This window comes from Passer domesticus, chromosome 10 (assembly GCF_036417665.1).
Source record: "Passer domesticus isolate bPasDom1 chromosome 10, bPasDom1.hap1, whole genome shotgun sequence".
In the NCBI taxonomy this organism is placed as follows: Eukaryota; Metazoa; Chordata; class Aves; order Passeriformes; family Passeridae; genus Passer; species Passer domesticus.
The window spans coordinates 13,467,216-13,487,858 of record NC_087483.1 but is presented as its reverse complement, the minus strand read 5'-3'; the positions used below and the strand labels follow the sequence as shown (position 1 = coordinate 13,487,858).

Genomic DNA, 20,643 nt, shown 5'->3' with positions numbered 1-20,643 from the left:
GAAATTTACTCTAAAGCAAACAAGAAACATACTCATCAGATATCTCAATGTTGAGCTTCTGTTTGGTTTGGCTGAGCGTAGTGCGGTAAAGTTTAGTGGCCATTTCAATAAGGTGATCGCTGCTGAGCAGGAAATCTCCTTTGCTGGCAGCTTCTGAACCCTGAAACAGGAAGGGAAGCAGTTAGGACTACCAAAACCTTGAGTATGATTAAATGGCAGACAAGCAGGAGGGTTTACAAGGAGTCTTCTCTTCCCAGTTTAAGGAAACAACAAACATTTGTCTTGTAAATTAAGTGCAGTGTACAGGATCAAAATACCATTTGCACCCAAACAATCTACAAATCAGGTGAGAAAGGTAAAAAAGAAATCCCTTCTGGCCCTAAAGGAGGGCCATCTTCATTTTTCTACAAAACTGTAGTGTTTCTGTTTGCCTTGTCTGGATACACCACAGCAAGCTTCCAATACTCGCAGAAAGGAACAAAAGCAAATTACCAACACCAGGATCAGGATGATGGCAGTGAGTGTGAAAAGACACTGTATATAACAGTCTTCAAATTCATTTAGGCTAGAACACAGATGCCAGCTTAATGATTTTAACAGAGCAATGGTTACAGTGCAGTGAGGCAAATATAGCAGTGAGCTAAGTTCCTTAGAACTGAGTTACAAATTAGCTGTGCCTCAACGTCGACTTCTTGGCATCCCATAAAGAAGAGAGAAATATTCTACCAGTATATGTAAGGAAAGCACTGGCACAAGGTACCTGAACCATATTACAAGTGGAAAACTCTGATCCTGAAGAGACTGCAGTGAAACACGAAGTCTGATTTTCACAGTTAAATGATCAGTCATAATGTAATAAACTGTTCTCATTTGGCTTCAGTAGCTTTAAATCAAAGGTTTTTTCAGCTATGGCAAAGTTAAATAAACTTCTAAGCCTACAACCCTCTGGTTTAATGCTACAAGATAATTAACAAACAGGTTTTACATCGCTGCATGTAAAACATACTATTTTGTGATGGAATGGTAACCAACCTCCTTGAGGTGCACTGCAAAGAATCCATCATTTTGGGAGCTCATGGACACTTTGGTAACATCTCCCAGTGGAACCTCTGACTTGATAGTCCCAGATTTTTGATCCGCAAGAAGAACGTTGTTTTTGGTTAATAAGAAAATCCTGGATGCAGCCTGTGAAAATGCAAAAATGCAGATCATTGTCCACATGAGGAGAGGGCTGGTTTTCATCCTGCACCTACTAAGACTCCAAGGAGTTCACAGAGTTAAAAAGCTTGGCCCACATTAGCAAATGTGAACATTTGATGTTCAGTAAAAGCTGCAGATCAGTTAAAATCAGGTCAAATTTATTTATGTGTCTAATTATAGACTGAGAAGCTTAGCTCATTTTGGCACATATGCTTAGGTATAAACAGTTCCTTTAATTACTGGCTTACAGCTGTAAAACTCAGAAAGTCAAACTCTGAAACTATGTAAATCAGGATAACCTCATTTCTCATGCTCTTTAAATCTCCAGGAAAATCATCACACACTAAGTCTCTATATTGAGCATTATTCACCAAAACTATGATGCAGAGCAACACAAATCACATAAGTACTTTTCGGAGTTATGTTCTCCTCCCTTTATCTCTTGGAATTATCCTTTAGGAGGATAAGCATTCATATTTTCAAAAGACAAATATTTTTAAAGCACAAAATGTGTGTTCTTAAATTTGTCTTCGAAAATAGTAAGAAAGACAAATGAGAACTTAATCCACATACACATTTTTATCCTGTAAACTTTTAAAGAATAAAATCTTTATTAAAATTAAGAAATAGCAGCCTTAAGCACATAGAAACATAGTTCATTAATTTATTTTTTTTTAATCTTGAGAGCTATAGCCTATGAAAGTACAGGAAAGATATTGTCTTCATTTAATTAATTTCTTCTAAACCAGAAAATTAACTTGGCATCAACAATGGCCAACCTAATTTCACTCCTACAAATGCATAAATGGCATCTACGTCTGAGAAGTTGAGATCTACTACTTCTAATATTTAGACAGATATGGTGAAAGCAATTAAGTTTATTAAGGCAGAATAATACCTCCTATTTTAATAAGTATAATTTAAATGCAAAATGCGTTCTATGTTGGCAGAATAAAAAGGTACCCACCATATTTAACAACTATATTCAAATGATACAAGAAACTTGCCTCTTCCTTTGTAAGACAGGTAAAGCTAGAAGAGTATGTCATTCATAATTTTAAAAGATAATAAAATGTGATAATTAGAGCTTGGCTGACAGCGTGGACTTTGAAAAGTTAAGTTTTCTAAATGCTTGAGTAAGATATTCACTAAATGTTTATTTTCTTTAATTGGCAAATAGAAGATCTTAGCTGAGTACAGAGACTACATTTAGTTGTGACACAATACATTCTGTTACCGGTTGATGAGATACCTTTTCTTGTTTGGAAAAGTCACTGGAAACTACAAAACAAGATTTTAGTAATCTTTATGTAAATTTAAAAGAGGTGTTTAAAATCACCAAGTTACATAAAACCAACATTTCCAGTCCTGCCCTTAAAAACACACATTATTTTAAAAAATCCTCAGAGTATTACGAGTCTCGCTTTCAATGTATTTGTAACAAAAATTATCTACCCTTCTGGATAAATCAAATCCATGTGATTACCTTCCCATTGGCTCTATTGATCTTATTGACAACTTCTGCAATAATGATCTTTTCATCCACGGCATCTTTGAGCTTTTTGTACTTGGGGTTCTCGCTGATCTCCAGGTAAGCCCCTTGGAAGGGCTGCCCAACACTGCAAAGGAAACATGAGTTCTCCATGAACCTCAGGCAAGAAGCAAACCTGACACCAGCACAGCCTTCATGAGGAGATGCACAAATATAATTTTCAGTGATGGTCAGTGAAGAGAAAGTTATCACCAAAGGACAGGATGGGGTTTTTCCTTGCTCTGGAGACATTTTCCAATTAAATGGGCCCCATTGCTTTGGATATCAGACACACGAACATCCTTGCAAATGCAGTCTACCACGATTTGAAATCACCCAGTGAGAGTCTGTGAAAGCAGAAAATAAAACCCGAGAAGGACTAACACACTGTTGATGCCTACAGGCAGGACTTCAGTGACAGACATGAACTTGCCTTCGAGATCTGCTGTTGTTTGTGAAACACGCAGCAGCTCCTTGTCAGCATCTGCTGCTCTTGCAAATTCCCCCATCTTTACACACCTCAGGGTGTTCAAATAAGGGCTCCACTGCAGACCAGATGAATTGTCACTGCTTGCTTTGTTTGGAAGTCACTTTAAAAATGGTGATTTCACCTCAGTCAAAGCATTAATGCAAAGCTTTGCCAAGACTGGAGCCCAGGAGAAACCAATGCACTATGTGGAACTTTGCCATTGCTTCTCTGGCACACAGAGGGATGGGAAAGAAGAGGTAGGGTACTGGAATTTTAGTGCCCACAAGTCCCTCTTTCTCCTTAAATAATTATACTACAGACAGAAAATTAGCCACATCCTATGAACCATTATCATACTAATTAATCAGAAACTTTATACAGTAATTTTCTCTACCCTTAGGCCGATTTAAAAAAAAAAAAAAACAACAAAACAACAGTAGGAGCTAATCAGCTCTGAATACCAGACAAAAAGAGATGGAAATGGTTCTAAATGAATGCAGGGCAGGGAAAGCATTCCAACTTTCCACCATGTTGGAGCTTTGGGGTTTTTTGGTTTTTATTAATTAGCAGTATGAAACCATAGTCAGCAAAACAGTAGATTCCATGTGGACTTCATCCCTGATCAAATGATGACAAGTCATAGCTAAAACTCAAATGAATCAACAGTTCCCCTATCACAAATACCACTTAAGAATGTCTTGGATAAAAATGACTCTCATATATATACATATATATAAATATACATATATTTTAAAATATATGTGTGTGTGTGTGTATATTTTGCTGTAGGTTATTTCATTGTTCAGCCTTGGTGTAAAAAGTACCAAACCAGGGGTATAAATAGAATTCCTTCCTTTCCAAGGAGCTCTATGCTGAGCAGATGCATACTGACTAAAACCTAAAAAAACCTGCTTGCTCATAGGAAAGTCCAAAGGCACCATCTTTCTCTTTTCCCAGCAGCACAAAAAGACATCCCAAAGCAAATAAGGGACAAACCACAAGCTAGCATATACAACCATTAAGTGAGTGATCTACTGAAGGGGAAAAAAAGAGAAATGTACACTGAGCCCATTACAGGAAAACAGGAAATGTCTCAATAAAAAAATGACACCAAACCAAGGAAACACACAAACAGCAAGCAGAGCATGGAACTGTTCCCATAAAGTCTTGCAGATTCCTGTTCCTCCCTCTGCTGAACCTTGCTTCTCATTCGATTTGTTTCTGCTCAGCTCAAACTACAGCTTCTAAGAGAAAATTCTCTTGAGATGGACAAGATAGTTGTTTTCAAGAAAAAACACAATTTATAAGCTTGTATTCACTTTAAAAAGTGTAAACCAACTTATATCAAGGGCATCATATCTCTCTTTTGTCAGTTTTACTGCATACCAAAAGAAGTGTATTCCTTAAATAAAATTGGATACTACTGTACTGTCTTGAATAATGTTGGCTGTGTAGATAGCATTGACAAGAATCTGTCAGTTTTAAAGAGCTCAATAATCTGAGAAACCAAAAAACATACTTGCAGAGATTCAGATTATTAAAAGGAAAAAAAAAAAAGAAAAAAATATTCTAAAATGGAAATAGAAATTTCTTTTAAGTATCTTGACAAAAACATATGTGCACCAGTGTAACTCTTAAATTACCCAGTGTTCATCTTAAGTTTGAGCACAGGAGAGCTCTCCAGCACAGCTCACCTGGGTGTGAGTGACATTTGTCACTTAGAACCTTCCAGGTCACTCTACCTTTATTATTGCAGGAAACAGCCTGATGGGAATGAGGGAAAAGGGTGAAAACTCTTCCCACCTGCAAGTTCCCCAAACTTGTAAGGCATAAGTGGGTCAAGGTAGGTTAGAACAACAAACCACCATGGATTTTGGACAGAAGTTCTTACTATCACGGGACTGGTGGCTGTAACAACATCTAAGTTTGCTTCTAACTGAGGCAAATTTTCAGGATGGTAAAGGCAAATGATGGAGAGATGTTGTCAAGCAAGGAAAATGCATTTTCCTGCTTAAGAGGAAAAGCAAAATCTTGCTTAGTTTCCCAAATCTGTGTAAGGATGTTGAATTTCTTGTACACTAAAAGCAGCAGAATCAGTCATTACCTGGCTGGATATAAAGCCTTCTTGTCCTTGAAAAGTTCACTTGCTTCCAGTTTTTCTTCATATATAAGCTTTTGCTGATCTGTGAACTGATCTCTGTACTTTTTACACTACAAAACAGGATATATTAAACAAACCATAAAATTATCTTTCCCAATCTCACAGCACCACAGACTAATGTTTGCTCATTGCTCAAGATGCACATTCTTTGTATGCTTCTGAAGTGATTCAGCTCCATCCTACGTGCCACTGATAACAAACAGGAGAGGTGTTTTTCTCCTTACCCATTCTAGATACTTTTAAATTACACCAGAAACAATATATAAAACATCTCCTGTAAGTATGAACATGAGCTTAACACCTATGAGACACCAGTCATTGGAAGAGTGTGCTAAAAAGATTCACAAAAACTATAAATACAGTTCCACAATTTTGGAAGTTTATGTAGGCAGAAAGGAAGAAAAAGACACAGCTGAGAGGGAGAGTTTTGCAGGCTCAGAAAGAAAAACTGTTCCTTGACAATTCACAGAAAACACAGCCCACAAGATCAGTAAAACATCCCATCAGCACTTGTACAGATTCTCGCCGTTCTCTCCATCCAAAGATCCAAAACAAATTTCAGCTAACCACAGCTCATAAGTAAAAAATTCCACCCAGCACTTCCAGCATTGGTCTAAGTGCTGGCCATGCACACAAGTATTACAAGCTATTAATTAACAGGCTGATGGCAGGAAGCAAACCTCTCTGCCTAGCCCCAGAAAGGAGTAGCCAGGATAGTTATATCCCTTGCAGGCCAAAGGCAATGATCAAAAAACCTACTCCTTCCAAAGAAATAAAATTATCCTGGCTGGAATCGAAGGAAACACATCCTAAAAATAGACCCGTTGTGAACAATACTGTTTAAAATCATGGGAAGAAGTTCTGCACAGACTGGACCAGAATGTGTCCTACCCTCCACAAATGGAAAATCCTCTTTAGTTCCTTGTGAGTTGAATCCAAGAACAGGTAAGGCCTTGCTGGCCAGTTTTTATCTATTGGTGATAAAGAAGGCATCTTATTCTTCATTTCCAAGAAGTATTTTTGCATCTGTGACAAAATTGAAGCAAGATGTTTTATTAACGTTCAAATATCAAGGTTATTGAAGTAGGCAAGGAAAAGCAGATGCTCTGTGATTAAAAAGCACAGTTACCAAACTGCAACTCTCAGCTCTCATAAACCAGAATATGGATTTTTAAAGCCAGGTATATTGAGAAACACAGATTTAGGTATCACAGAAGTGTGGAAAATACTTAGTACCATTCCTACATCTCCAAACATTACCACTATCCTTTCTTTACAATATAAGAATGTTAATTTGTCACTTTTCCATGTGCTTGGACATTTCCTTACAAAGGCTATCATAACACAACTGTGACATTTGATAGAAAATAAAAACTTAAAACACAGGAATGTACATGTACTTTGTACAGATATATACATACAAGTCTCTGAAGGGTAAATTCATAAATTTTTCTTCCAGCATTGGCTCTGAAGTATTTCCTGTATTCTCTACGGACCTGGAAAGTTAAACAAACCCTCAAAATGAATATAAAGAATGTGTTTGTTTGCACAGGTACTTTTTCAACAAGCTCTATGGTAGAAGACATTAAAACAAGCACATGTACATGCAAAGGGTTCCCTGAAATAGGAACATCACCTGGTCACACTTAAATTATGTGAAGCAGACCATGGACCACGATGTCTGAAAGATACCTCGGCTGACCTGAATGCAATTATTTGCAAACTTATCAAGGAATTTGAAATGCTTCCCTCCAAAAAGGCAAAATATTCAAATATTGTCAAATTCACAGCATGAATCTGTTTTCAATAGGCTTTTGCATAAAGCTGGACTGGAGAAAGTGAGGCATCACCAGTGATGATACAATTTTCTTGTGTCTGGAGTGACACTTATTTGATGTTAATTACAGAGTTAACTGTTGAATTTTTCAGATTTTTCCCCTTTAAAATTTTTAATACATAGAGTTTGCTATAATAAAAAGGGTTTGTTTGTTTTTTTTTCAGAGCAGACTTCTGCATGAAAAAATTCTTTTCACACAGGCAGTCCTCATTCAAAAAGAAAAATGAGATTTTGGTGCTCGGTAAGAGCAGAGAATCAACACAAAGGTTTCTTAATGTCAGCAAGCTTGATATTTGCTCCCAAAATTTATTTGAAAACCAATACAATTTTTAAAAAACTCGAAAAAGTAATCATCATTATTTTTACAGGCAATATTATTTTTTAATACATACTTGGAAGTGCAAGTTTTAGAGCACTTCTTTCGCCTTTTGTATTTCTATCAGTGCTAATTAGCATAGACCAAAATTCAGGAAAGGCAATTAGGGAGAACCCAACTGGTTTGCAGTTTTATGTGACATGCAGGCTCACCTCAAGTCAGCTGAAACATCCCTCAAATTTTTTTGCAAACTCTGGCACAACCTGCAACACACCTGTTATGGGTTTTGGGCAAAACCCAGGGAAAACATCGTGGCTTTGCATAATTTACCCCAGAGCAAAATTTAGTGGTTTTAGTTAACTCACTAAATGTTGCTGGCTTCTCTGTAACCAGAATACAAAGTGAAACCCATAGCATAAAATCCCCTTTAACCCATAGCATAAAATCCTTTCTGCCCCATAGTAATTCATGCATTTAAAGATAAACCAGCATTCAGAAAGCAAAAATCTGTCACCATTTGTGGACAAATACACCCCAAAGGTAAACAGATTTTGCTTAATTACACATTAAGATGCACCAACAAAACTGGCAACATTCAGCTGTCGTCATTCCATGCAAATTCAGCGCATATTTTTTTCCTCATCACTTTATAAGAAAAAAAATATCAGAGTTCTTATTCATTTTCTGCAAGGCTTAGTGCTCTATAATTAGAGTACATCCTTTATTAATTATTCAGGGATGGTAATTAACACACTCAAAGCCACTCCAACCACAATCATCCCAAATCTCACCATTGATTCTCCTTAATGATCTTGCTTTATATTATTCTTTGCGAGCTGCAAGGTGTGCAAATTAATTTGGAAGAAAGGGACTAATAGACACCCACGCATCCTATTGGTGCTGCAGGGAAGCTGCAAAGCAAGCACTGAGAAATGCAAGCTGCTCCAGAAAAGCCTGAATTTGGAAAGTACCACAAATGCTATTAAAATCTACTTGGCATACAATTAAAAAAAAACAAAAAAAAAAAAACAAAAAACAAAAAAAAAAAAAAAAAACAAAAAACAAAAAACAAACCAACAAAAACTAAACTAAATCCTCACAACTTATTGGTTTAATCTTCATTGCTTTTATCAATTTTAATTCTTCAGCCTCACATGTCATGGGTGAAATACTTTTGCCTTCAAACTACCTGTGGTAACAGTGATAGATTGGAATGACAGACTACAGTCTTATTCAGAAAAATCTGTGTATTTTAGGTGAGATGGAAATTGGAAATATAGCTTACACTATTTAACAAACTCCCTGAAAACCAGAGACTGCAGAAATGTATTCCTGCTGTAATGTGCCTTAAAGGTTTTGGAGTCATCAGCTTGCATTTAAATGCTGATGTTTGATATAAAACTGCCTCTGAGTTCTCAGGAGGGACATATTCTTGTTTTAAAATCATAAAAACAGACCTACTTTGGCAGTAGTACCCGAAGTGTGATTCTGATCTGCAGAATGACTTCTTAAAATGGCTCCTTTGTATTTTCCAGCTCTGTTTTCCATGAATGTATTGCAATGGATTTTTTTAATATAAATGAACATATATTTTATATAATTATATGTTTTCTAACTATTTTTCCCATTTCATCACTGTCAAGGTAAGTACAAGAATATGAGACCTGAACTTTACTCTGCATTGTCAAGTGAATTGCTCCTTTTATACCTCTGTAGTCTACAATATCCCTATTAGCAGAAGTCACTCCCAGCCAAACCAAACAGATTCAGATTTCCGCAGTTCTTCAGAACTGCATCTGTAAAACTCTTATGTAAATCATTTGGGCACAGACCTGAAACATCTGAAGATGCCATTTTCATAGTCTATTTACAGAGCAGAACTACATTTTTCCAGATTACAGATGTGTTTTCTTTTGCCAACCAGTCCTTGAAAGCAAGGGACGGAAAACAAAACACTTTTGTGCATCTCAATTTTTCTAGGAATCCATGGCCGTCACAAGCCACAGGTAGCTGTGTGCAATGCCAGGCCCTAAAAAGGCTGCTGGATGCAACAGGACATGACCACTGGCTTTACACCCTGCCCTCCTCAACACTGGGATCAGGGCTCTACTGAGAGTCAGACACTTCCACCCTACTTCCCATTCTAACAAGCAGAGGTCACAACAAGAAAATACATCCTTGTAATCTTTCCAGATAGGACCTTTGCCAAGGTAGGTCAGTTTTTAAAGTCAACAACTGTAATAGAGTCCCTTTAATCTGATTTTTGTCTTCCTGCGATTCCTGACATGACAAAAAACCCCCAATGCCTCAGTGCTGCTGTAAGCGAGGCAATTTCAGCTCACGACTTTTTCAGCCAAGTCCGTGACCAAGTCAAACAACGTGTAAAAAAACCACCCCCTTCTAGCGAGCCCACACAACTGCTTGTTTGTTAAGTGTTAGTAAGGTGTGCCACGCTTCGCCGAGTTCACGTTGACAGACAGGAGCGTCGGAGAAAGTACCTTCAGTCCAAGCCAGAAAGCCCAAATGACTGCCACAGCATGCTTACGCCTAGCCTCCTCCTTCAAGCGCTTCAACTCCCTCCGAGCCTAAAAGGTTCAGAGAGTGAGCAAAGGAGACAGCCCGGAGCGGACAGCGCGGAACGCCGCTCCCACCACCGGCAGGGAAAGGGACGAGGAGCAGCGCTCGGCCTGCCGCGCCCAACGCCGCCTGGGCCGCTGCAGATCGGCCCCAAAAAGCCTCCACTGCTGCTGACGTGGCATGCACAGGTGGGAATTCTGTCCTTCAGCCCTGTTATTCTCTGTCAGCCCTTCCTCCTCCTCCTCTGTGCACACCTCCCGTAAGCTGGTTCTGATGGGAGGGCTTTGCCTGCAGTTCCACCATCAAAATAATGGATATAAAAATCAAGACTTACTACAATCTCACTGTCTAGTCACTTCTTCCACTGGCAAGTGCCTGGGCAGGACAGAATCAGCTCTGAAACTACATGTCATGGTGACTTTTCAGCATTGTAATGATGGATATAAAAATCAAGACTAAGATCTCACTATCTAGTCACTTCTTCCACTGGCAAGTGCCTGGGCAGGACAGAATCAGCTCTGAAACTACGTGTCATGGCGACTTTTCAGCATTGTAATGAGGGCTTTTGTTCTGGAGGTTATTTTTTATTTTGATCTTTATGTATTTAAGAAAAAAAAAATTCTCCAGCCTGTTAAAATGCTGTTTGTCTGTGGGATTAAGAGGTAAAGCCATCAAACCTAGTGCATTCCTCGTGTACAAAGAGATAGGCACCTTCCTACCTTTCATCAATCATTCCGTTTTAGGAAAGCAATTTGAGGCATGTGTGGGCAACTTAACAGAATGTTGCATTTTAGGAGATACCAGCACATTTTTTGTTCAGTTATCTGATGAAAACACTCAAGGCAGAGTTCCAGTATTACAGGCTCAGTCAGAGCAGCTCTAGCCCTGTATCTGCACTTGTCAAGCTCTAAGTTATCAGACCTGTGCAGCAGCAGCTCCAGCCTGTGCCAGTAATGCTCTTCTGGTGCAGCTGGACAGGTTAATGTGCAGTAGATGTAGACTCTGAGATTATGTTTTCACTCATCTGCTTGGCAGAAAAGCTCCTACTGCACAGCAATGTAAAAGCAAGAGCTATGCAAAGCAAATATTTGCCTATCTTGTGTAAAGGAAGGAAACTGAGTACTTGAGGCTCACTCTTGTTTTATTTTTGTTTGTTTGTGGGTTTTTTTTTGCTAAAGCAAGAGACTTCTGATGATAACTTTAAAATTTTTTTTCCCCCAGGAAAAGATAAAAGATCACATCAATAAAAAGTTGTCTCTCTTATCAGAGACTGTAATTATTTTTCTAATCTTAATTCAATTTAGATTATCATCTTTATATTAATATATATTGTTATATTTATATTATTTCTATTTAAGGAATAAAGAGACAATTTTTCACTAAATTCCTGTGAGCCAGTTGATAAAAAGAACTATTGAACCATGTTAAAAGTTATCCAAATCTACTAAATATTTAAATGAGGAACTTTAACGTGGTTAACACTGTTGCACCCACTGGATGTATCTTATAATTCAAAGAAATATCTTAAAACTATGAAAACAAATATCTCTTCTGCAGTACTGAGGAATATTTTCATGAAAGGAACTCCGGTTAAAAACAAAAATTCTCAATGTATTGTGCTTAATCAAATGTAGAGGAAACTGTGTGTCTGTCAAATTGTACGATTATCTAAATAGCAAGCTAGAACTGAAAAGTTCCAAAGTCTCCCTAGTACGAAGGAAATTCTGTACATGTTTTTTGGATTCCCAGGGCTGCCATTTTGCTGAAAAATCTAACAGATTTATTCCAAAATAGCAAAGGTCAAACACAGCATTATACTCCAGATGTAATTTGAGCACATTTCTCTATCCAGTTGGCAAGGTGTTCTAACAACATACCCACAACATAAATAACAACTGAAAAATGTTTTAAATCTAATGTATTTATGGTTTTCAACTAAATTAGGAATTTATTAATTGAAGCCAATATATTTTTGACCTCTAGTGAACAGCATTTCAAATGTTCACATAACCCACAACTACAGGCTGGGGATTAGCAAGAATCTTTCAGTGGGACTTTGCTTCTGAAAACAAACAGCTGATGCTGAAATTCCTGGGATTTTTCTAGAGCTGTAAGTTTAGAATTGCAAACTAACATCATTTTCTGCTAAAAGATCAGCTCATAAAATTTTGCTTTACTTTTGGTTATTGAATTTTCTTTACTGGTTCAAATCACAGCCAGAGAATCAATTAAACCAATCATAGAATTTAATGAAACTTAATAATGTTGGTTTGAACTTGTAGATGAAGACTGCCCAGGGTACAGATTATAATATGTGGTAAAAATCTCAACTGAATCACTAACACAGTATCACTGAAAGCACTTGTTGGGGGCATGGGGAGGAACACACCAAAAACCCCCAAACTTCTCTCCCCCCACAAACCACACTTTGCATATTTACATGTAGTTAAATGCATTTCCTAATTTGAGATTACTGCAGTCCAGTCTTTTTAATCTAGTCTAATGGCTTGTTAGTGCAAATCTGTACTTGGTTGCCATGCAAAGTATTTCCTACTCTACAAAAAACTGGCATACACAATGCTATCAGATTTATTAGGTGTGGCATGAATGGAGATGGAAGGAATCGATGGTCATGCTCTATTATATAAGAGTGAATTGTATTAGTCATTAATTCTCACTATGAAATAGTGATTAAATGCTGATGTTGTTGAGAAATGAAGTTGAGTGATGTGATATGTGCATGAAGTACCTTATATCCAAGCCAGAAAGCCCAAATAACAGCAATAGCATGTTTATTTCTAGCCTCGTCTTTCAGTCGTCTCAGTTCCCTTCGTGCCTGTGATGCATTTGAAAAGGGGATATAGAAAAGCTTAGGAAAGAAAAGGTTACTGCAAGTTCCCATTGGTGCAAGAAAGAAAGCAAGTAACCAGTCACTACAAACAGCAAAAATTAAAGCGTGTCCCAGCTTCCCAGATTGCACCAGCTACGACATGTTAGCAGCAAAGAGAAACCAAAAAACACCAGTTCAAGCAGTCAAAGCGGTTTAAGGCACTGACAGTACTCCCAGACAACTATCCTGAGGGACATCCTTCTTCATTCCACGTAGGGACACACAGTTGCACAGTTTGATGCCATTTTCTTACCTGGGTACCATGCCAATAAGCAGCAATTACTGTGGCAGCCTCATTGCAGCGCTTCAGGTGCTTCAGCTCCCGAAGAACTTTCCGAGCCTGCAAACAATTTAAAATGTTCTTTTTGACTGAGCAACTTTTCAACTTGTAAATCTAGGCAAAACCAAAAAACCACTGCTTCCAAATCCCCAAGCAAATACATTCACAAATGCTGCCCAGCCTAAAATTTGCTGCTCCAGGGAGGATTCTGTGCTGCAAGACTGGGACTGGCAGGTTAGGGGATCTTAGCTCAATGCTCAGTTTTCTCCCAGATTTGCTGCATTACCTGAGATATTTATATGTCTGTTTGCACAATGGCAACAATATTTTTTCTCCATACAGTAAATGTCTAATCCATTTAGAGTGCAATAAAGAATAAATGACAAGTAAATTGCCTGGCTTTAGGTCACACTAAAGGCTGCTGTCACACGAGGCTTTCATGCACAATGCTGCTGCAAAAGAGCTTGTTCTCCAATGGCAAACAGAAAACCATAACTTGAGATGATGCTTTTAACCCAATTTTCTTCAAATAATGCTCACGGGAGAAGACAGCACATCAATAGTCAGACTGAAAGGATATTTTTAACTCATTTAAACAAAATCATAAAGACAAAGTAAAAATCCAGAGAAACAGCAAAATCAAATCATGTTACCTTATTGCTGGCAAACTTTAAAGCCTTCTGGGCAGGAGAGACTATTTACACCAATAGCTACTCAGTGCAGCCCCTTCCTTCCCTGTCTGACAGAAAGGGAACTGACTCCAGAACTAAGGCAGATCTCTCTTCTCTAACTAGAGGGGAAAGCCACCTTCAGCAGGGAGAAGAAAGGTTAATAAGAAAATAGAGGAGCCCAGGGTTGGTTTTTCTGAAGATGGACAGGAGTAGTTGCTTTGAGCATCATGGCTGCTTTCATGTGAGCTGTTAATCTCATTTTTACCTCCTATTAAAACATTATTCCTTAAATATCTACTACAATGCATGATTATCCCTTCACAAAGTACAAACCGCTCAGAGAAGAAGTGAAGTTGTGGCAAACTGAGGCAGAGTACAAGCCCACAGCAATAAACTACTTTCTCAGCACAAGTACACTTTCACTCCTCTGCTTAGCAGACAGAGGAGAATTGAAGATTTAACCCAAGTCACAAATTGCCCAGGCAACCCAAACTCTTTATTTTAATCCTGCTTTCAATCTCATTCATTCTTTGAGAATCCCATTAAGCATAATTAACTGAAAACCACAACTTGTTTCTTCCAAGTCAGTTCAGCGCTACCGTTTTCCTAAGGCCAGTGGCAGAGCCCCAGAGCATCCTTCTCTGGAGCTGCTGACCTTCTCAATTCCTTGGCAGATGATGCCTCAAGGATAACCCAGTGGTTTAGTGTGGTCCCAGCATTCCACTTGCACCATTTGCAGGGATTTATAGCCCAGGCAGCACACGCAGGTATCCTGAACTCACCTCTTCCACAGCAAACACGAGTGCTTAACAATGGCCGTGGCACAGCCACAGCTCCAGGGAGAGAAGGTGTGACAGGCAGGAGGCTCAGGGCACTTGGAAAGTGTTTTCTGACCTGCTCCTTACCTCTCCAAACAGAGACAGCTGCAGTAACAGGAAACTCACCTTCCACCCTCTGATGTACGATTGTACTGTGATAGCCGAACTCTTTATCTTCTGGTATTTTTTTTGTTGCTGTGTTGGGAATAAGTATGTGATGTTTAGAACAGAATATTGTGTCTAGTAAACACTGCATAATAAACCTTTCATTACTAACATTTGGCAATATGCGTGAGGAGACAAGCACTAAATGTAAAAAGTGAACAATTTCTGACTGAGCAGATCAGAGTGCAGATTCTGTGTTCAACTCAAGAGGGAACAAAGCACATCAACAATGCTGCATGGACAATGTCACTCTGTTTACAGAAACACTAAGTTCATGGTCAGCAGCACAATTGCACATTAAATGCTAACAGTAAGAGCTTTATTTGTCTTTCCCACCACCAGAGTAGCACACAAACTGTCACACACACTCAGGTTTGTAGGCTAAGCTTTTTACCACCTTTTCATAAGACATGTGCTGTTCCTATTACCCACAATGCCTTTACTATGGCTGATGATAACTTAGGAAGAGCAAAAAAACCAAAAGCATGGATTCCTGATTGAGATGCTGGAGTACTACTTAAATGTGCCAGGCTGAACAATAAATTTCCTGGACAGCTGAGCATTTTCCTTCTAAAAAGTTCAGTTCTCCAGTAGCCCAGTGTTTAGTGTAATACTAAATTAACAGACTTTACAACAGGGCTTTTAGACTTGACATTCAGCCTCTCAGTGACAGTGAAAATCTCTGTGAGCAAGCTGGAGAGGGTCCCTGTGGGCCACCCTCATGCCACAGCTGCTGTCTGTCTGTCATGCCCTGCAAGGGAACAGACAGACAAGTGCCTGCAGATCCTCGAGTTACTCCAAAAGCTTTATTCATTCCAGGGATTTCCCATGAAACCTTCAAGGCACAGTGCCTACCAGTCATGTTGGGTTAGGAGAGCAGTGCTTCCATCCACATGAAGAGGCTGAGGAAACTTTATTTTACTGGTCTCTATCATCACCAATAAAACAACTGCTGCCATGTTTCACCAGTGACCCAATAAAGGCTTACAGTGAAGAAATCAGCAGTTCTTGGTCGTGTATTTGTTTTCATTTCTTTATATTTAAAGCTGTCCCAATCTAGCCACAGTAAGTCCATTTTAAATTCATTAAGATTGCATGAGATCATAATGAACTACAGGGGCACAATGCAATTCTGTAATGATGCTGTTTGTAGGAACGGGGCTTTCAGTCACACAAAGTCAGAGAGAAGAGCTTTTACAGTCAAGAAGTATGCTTCAGCCATACTTTTTCCAAATTATCTATACTTCCCTTTAATTATCCAAGAGAAGTGAACCAAACACTGATGGCTTTCAAGAGGACAAACAGAAGTGCTTGTCAACTGAAAAACGGGGATTTGTCAACTCTGCCACTTGCAGTTTAAGATTTTCTTTCTGTGTTTCATCAAGGTTTCTGATATGCTTGTGCTGTTCTCTAGCAACAACAAAATGCAACTGAGAAGTTCAAGAGTGGCTTTAAAAACAAATAAATCTTTTTTTATCAGTCAGTAAGTCAGTATTATTCACTAACTGCCAAGAAAACATGGAAGAGTCGTGTATTAGTGCTGTTAAGTTTGTGGCACAGAACACCCAGTCCACACATAGAACTGAAACTGCTTTAGGATGAACAGTATCAATAATGATACCAAATTACAAGTCTTAGGAGTTACAATTAAAATAATCCCCTACAGGCAGCATTTTTGAGACTAAGGCAAGTGTTCCAAAGAAGGCAAAACCACAAAAAGGCTTAGGAATGACTGAATTCCACAGAACTGCACACGTATATTACTGAACATTTTTTACACATTAACCATATGTTTTGAGAGTGCTGCAAATGTTGGGAAGCACAGCATTTTAGCTGAATGAAAAAGACTCTTCCCAGATGAGCCAAAGAATCTTGCTCTCCCAGAGTGAAAGGATTCTGGTGAGCTTTTTAATTTTTTAAAAACGAGCACAGTGTAAGCACTTAACAGTAGTCTACACAAGCTAAATTTTCTTTATTCCCCCTATTGCTACATAAGTATTAACATAAAATTGAATTCTTTCAGCAGCTATCTGTGCATAGTGAGGAAAAATATCCCATGAAGGTTATATGCATTAAACAATGAAGAAAATCCCCCATGTAGTAAGGATGGTATCTTACTGAGTATCTCCTGTACCAGGAAGCGATCACAACCTGGCATTTTTTCATTAACAAGAAGCGAGTACGGCACTTCCAACCTCTGTAAATCTTCTCAATCAGAGTAGCCAAGTCCTCCAGACGCTGCTTTCTCAGGTCTTCTAGTTTGAAAAGCTGGGTGTGGGGGTTTTCAGGGTTTTGTTTGACATTGGAAGAAAAACAGCAGGAGAGAAGAGACAAGGAAAAAAACCCGTAAGCACAGCTCTTGTAAGAGAAATCTCCTCTTTACTGAAGTCCCCCCTCAGTCACACATTATTTTATTCATCTCCAGAGCTACAGGCAGGTACACCAAGAAGATTTGTGGCAGATACAATGTCACAAGTCACTGCTCAAAAGTTATATTAAATTAAGGCTGACAGCTATTGTAGAATCTTGATTCATGTTGATTTTAACGGGCCTAACATTAAAAATCACCTTTTTTTTTATGCTATGGTCATAGCAATACATCAAAGCACTGCATGGAGACAAATCTCTAGGAAGCAGGCAGTGAATGATGCTGTCCTCATGAGAGAGGGCTTGATTTTGCAGAAGGCATTTTGCACTTACTGTTCTTGGGTTGCGGATGAATATCTTTGATCTACCGAATGAAAATTCCTCTTCAGGGATTCCCAGTTCATTAAACAGCACCTCTACTCCAGCCCTAAGAAGGAGTAAATGAGCTTAACAAAGATGACCCCCAGCTCTAAAATGTCTTAGTTTACATATTCACAGCTTAATTTATGGAAGGTATATGAAAGCATATTTTAAACTCTTAAATAGTGCTTGACATAAGAAGATTGAAAACCTAACTCATTTACTCAGTGGTTTATTCTGCTAAAGGCAAGAATAATCACTGTAAAGATTCAGAATAATTTGATGAAAAAAAGACGAAATTATATTTTACAGCATCAGCAATGGCCTATTTTTTCCTTTTACATCTATAATTATTTTACTTAAAAACAGAAGAAAGGAAAAAGCAAGGGCAGACGCTAATGTCAGAATGTGAAACAAAGACTGACGAGTTTGACAAATGCCAGCATTCCATTCTCATCAAATGCATTTTATGAACACCAACAGAAAAAAGGGAAGTGGAACTGTGCAGATCTTCCTGATGATTATTGCAATGCTATTGTTACCAACACTGCACTGCCACCATTGTCTTGATAACCTAAAGAATTATATTGTAGGTAAAAGATGTTAATCAATTATGAAAGATATTTAAATATTGCTTTTGGTGGCCACATGTAAAAAGAAATAATAGAAGCTTATTTACCCATCCCAGGTATTATTTGCAAAAAATAAAATGTGGATAAAATGTAAACACTATGTAATTTTAAAGTATGTATTTAATATAATTGATTTGCAAGAGGCATTATCTCCTAATCGTTCCCCAATCATTATGTAAAGTTATTCCTGAAAGGGCAGAGGAAGATTGCATGGCTGTCTGCAACAAAATGAGTGTCCTTACACTTTGAAAGTTGGTCATTAAAGATAAGTGCCCTCCTGATCATTGCAACCCTCCCATTTATTTTGAATCCACTGCAGCATCTCTCAGACCCAAATCAGTAATGCCTGCACTGTATCCCTTTCACAATGCATGCACAACAACTCAAAGGTTGGGACACGTGGAAGATGGGAATTTCCCTGGGGACAGGTAGGAATATTGCTGTCTGCCTACCTGGCTGGCCCTCTCCAGTGGGGCCAGGTCTGCTTGCAGAGCATCTTGTACCTCTCCAGGCAGGGCTCGTAGGGCTGCCGGAAGGCGTAGCCCGCCCGCCGCACCCGCACGTTCTCCAGGAGCCCCAGGTAGCGGATCTGGTGGCACACCAGGGCTTCGTTGAAAATGTGTGCAGCCTTTTTGTCATTGGGCTTGATGCACCTGCACAGGAGAACCAAAAGGGACATCTCTTTGCACTATACCTGCCAACAGCTATTATGCTAAGTTTAAACCATACATTTCAACAGCTTATCCTTGGACACCAAGATTTTTTGTTTTTTATAACCTCATCAAACAAATTGACCAAATCTTTGGCACTGGGGAATTTACCTGATGTAGTTTGGATTTTTTGTCTGGAGATTTTTCATCAGGGTAGCAACTGAAGCCTTGAACTGTGAACCTGCTGTTGGTGGTCTCTTCAGATTGATCTTGGCAGGGTTTCCCTCTGGGAACAATGCTTTGATAAGGGAGTGGTTGGCCTTCCACATGGCCTGGGAGAGGTCACGGTACAGCAGATCATTATTTTTGTCAACAAATCCTTCCACCTGGTACATCACCTGAACAACAGAGAAGAGTCTCATTAGCGCAGGTTTTGAACTACAACATAGACCAGTTCAAAACTGACCCGAGAAATTGATTTCTCCTCCTTACACGCTGTCCAAAAGAACCGAAGGCTATTTCGGCTTTCATTTTAAATCTGACATTTGGACGGCTTTTTGTTGGATAAAATGTCTGTGAACGTGCTACCTGGGAAAAATGCATTTTCTCATGCTGCCAGCAGTTCCCTGTGTCAATCAATTCTGGTTTCTGAAGTGGAAGAAACCCTTTTTCCATGATAACTCTGACACACCACCACCTGCCAAGACTCCAAAACAATCTTTTTTTCTGTCTGACGAGGTTTTTCTCCCTCTCTTTTGAACCAAAACAACAAAAATACCCTTTCCTTTCAAAGTACTAATGCTTACATTATTTGCCTAACTAAAACAAGATATGGAATATCACCTCTTGCTATCAGAGCGCAAGCAGCAAGCTGTGCAGCCCCCAGGGGACTGTTATTTTAAAGGACTTTTACCAGGAAAGCAGTCCAATAACAACAAGCACGAGTACAAAGCTCTGACCTGCAGCTGGGTACCCAGGAGGCAGCCAGAGGAACTTCATGCAGACCTCAGATTGCTACTGGCTTCTTTAATTTTTGAGGGTAGGAAACGTATTTGATTAATTGTGACAAGTCACCTGGCTGGCAATACAGATTCTTCTTCAGACCCATGATTTCTCAGTTCTGCATGGGTATGTGCTAAGTACACAGAATACTGAATGAAAATAGTACTGACACGTATTTTACACAACAGCAAGTTACTGGGAACTCAGAAGGCAGCATTTTGCTTTGGTGAACATGCTTCTGGTTCTGACAGGTGCAGTAAATGCCACTACTGAAAAAAAACAAACCAAAAACCAAAAAAACCAAAACCCACACTGTTCACATGAAATTACTTATATTTCTTAAAAGGAGGGTCAAACTTTTGTTGACCAGTGACAAGATCAAAATGTTCTCAGCTGAGGATGGAAAAACAACATTCCTCCCAAAATAGGAGGAATTCACTCAGTGAATGCCTGTAACAATCAAAGACCCTCACTGCCTGCTAAGACACAATCTGTGCACAGTCCTTCTCACAGCATTGGGGTATTTTCAATTCACTTAGATTTTTGACAACCAAAGAAGTACCTAGGTATTAATCCCTGACAGATTATATGCAGTAACAAACTCTTCTTGACAACTAATTTGAAGGAAAGCCTAAAAGGTTCAAAGGCTGATATTTCCAGGACTATTTTGAATGAAAAAACTATCAAGCCATTCAAAATTGTAAGACTGAGAAAATT

The 20,643-nt window shown here is 38.8% G+C and overlaps 1 protein-coding gene across 8 annotated transcripts in view; it reads right to left on the bottom strand.

Moving 5' to 3' along the window:
- Positions 1–20,643, bottom strand: part of MYO1B (myosin IB) — a 134,318-nt gene that overhangs the window by 3,785 nt on the left and 109,890 nt on the right. For 5 of the 8 annotated variants that reach the window (XM_064433860.1, XM_064433864.1, XM_064433865.1 and 2 more), the window contains 14 exons: positions 19,096–19,322; positions 18,727–18,927; positions 17,616–17,709; positions 17,034–17,183; positions 14,877–14,945; positions 13,235–13,321; positions 12,841–12,927; positions 10,013–10,099; positions 6,783–6,857; positions 6,253–6,387; positions 5,305–5,411; positions 2,687–2,819; positions 1,033–1,185; positions 33–160 (listed from right to left, as the gene is read on the bottom strand). In XM_064433860.1, the coding sequence (XP_064289930.1) occupies positions 33–160; positions 1,033–1,185; positions 2,687–2,819; positions 5,305–5,411; positions 6,253–6,387; positions 6,783–6,857; positions 10,013–10,099; positions 12,841–12,927; positions 13,235–13,321; positions 14,877–14,945; positions 17,034–17,183; positions 17,616–17,709; positions 18,727–18,927; positions 19,096–19,322 (1,733 nt within the window). The remainder of the gene's footprint in view (positions 1–32; positions 161–1,032; positions 1,186–2,686; positions 2,820–5,304; positions 5,412–6,252; positions 6,388–6,782; positions 6,858–10,012; positions 10,100–12,840; positions 12,928–13,234; positions 13,322–14,876; positions 14,946–17,033; positions 17,184–17,615; positions 17,710–18,726; positions 18,928–19,095; positions 19,323–20,643) is intronic. The other 3 variants (XM_064433861.1, XM_064433862.1, XM_064433867.1) reach the window with 3 other exon arrangements.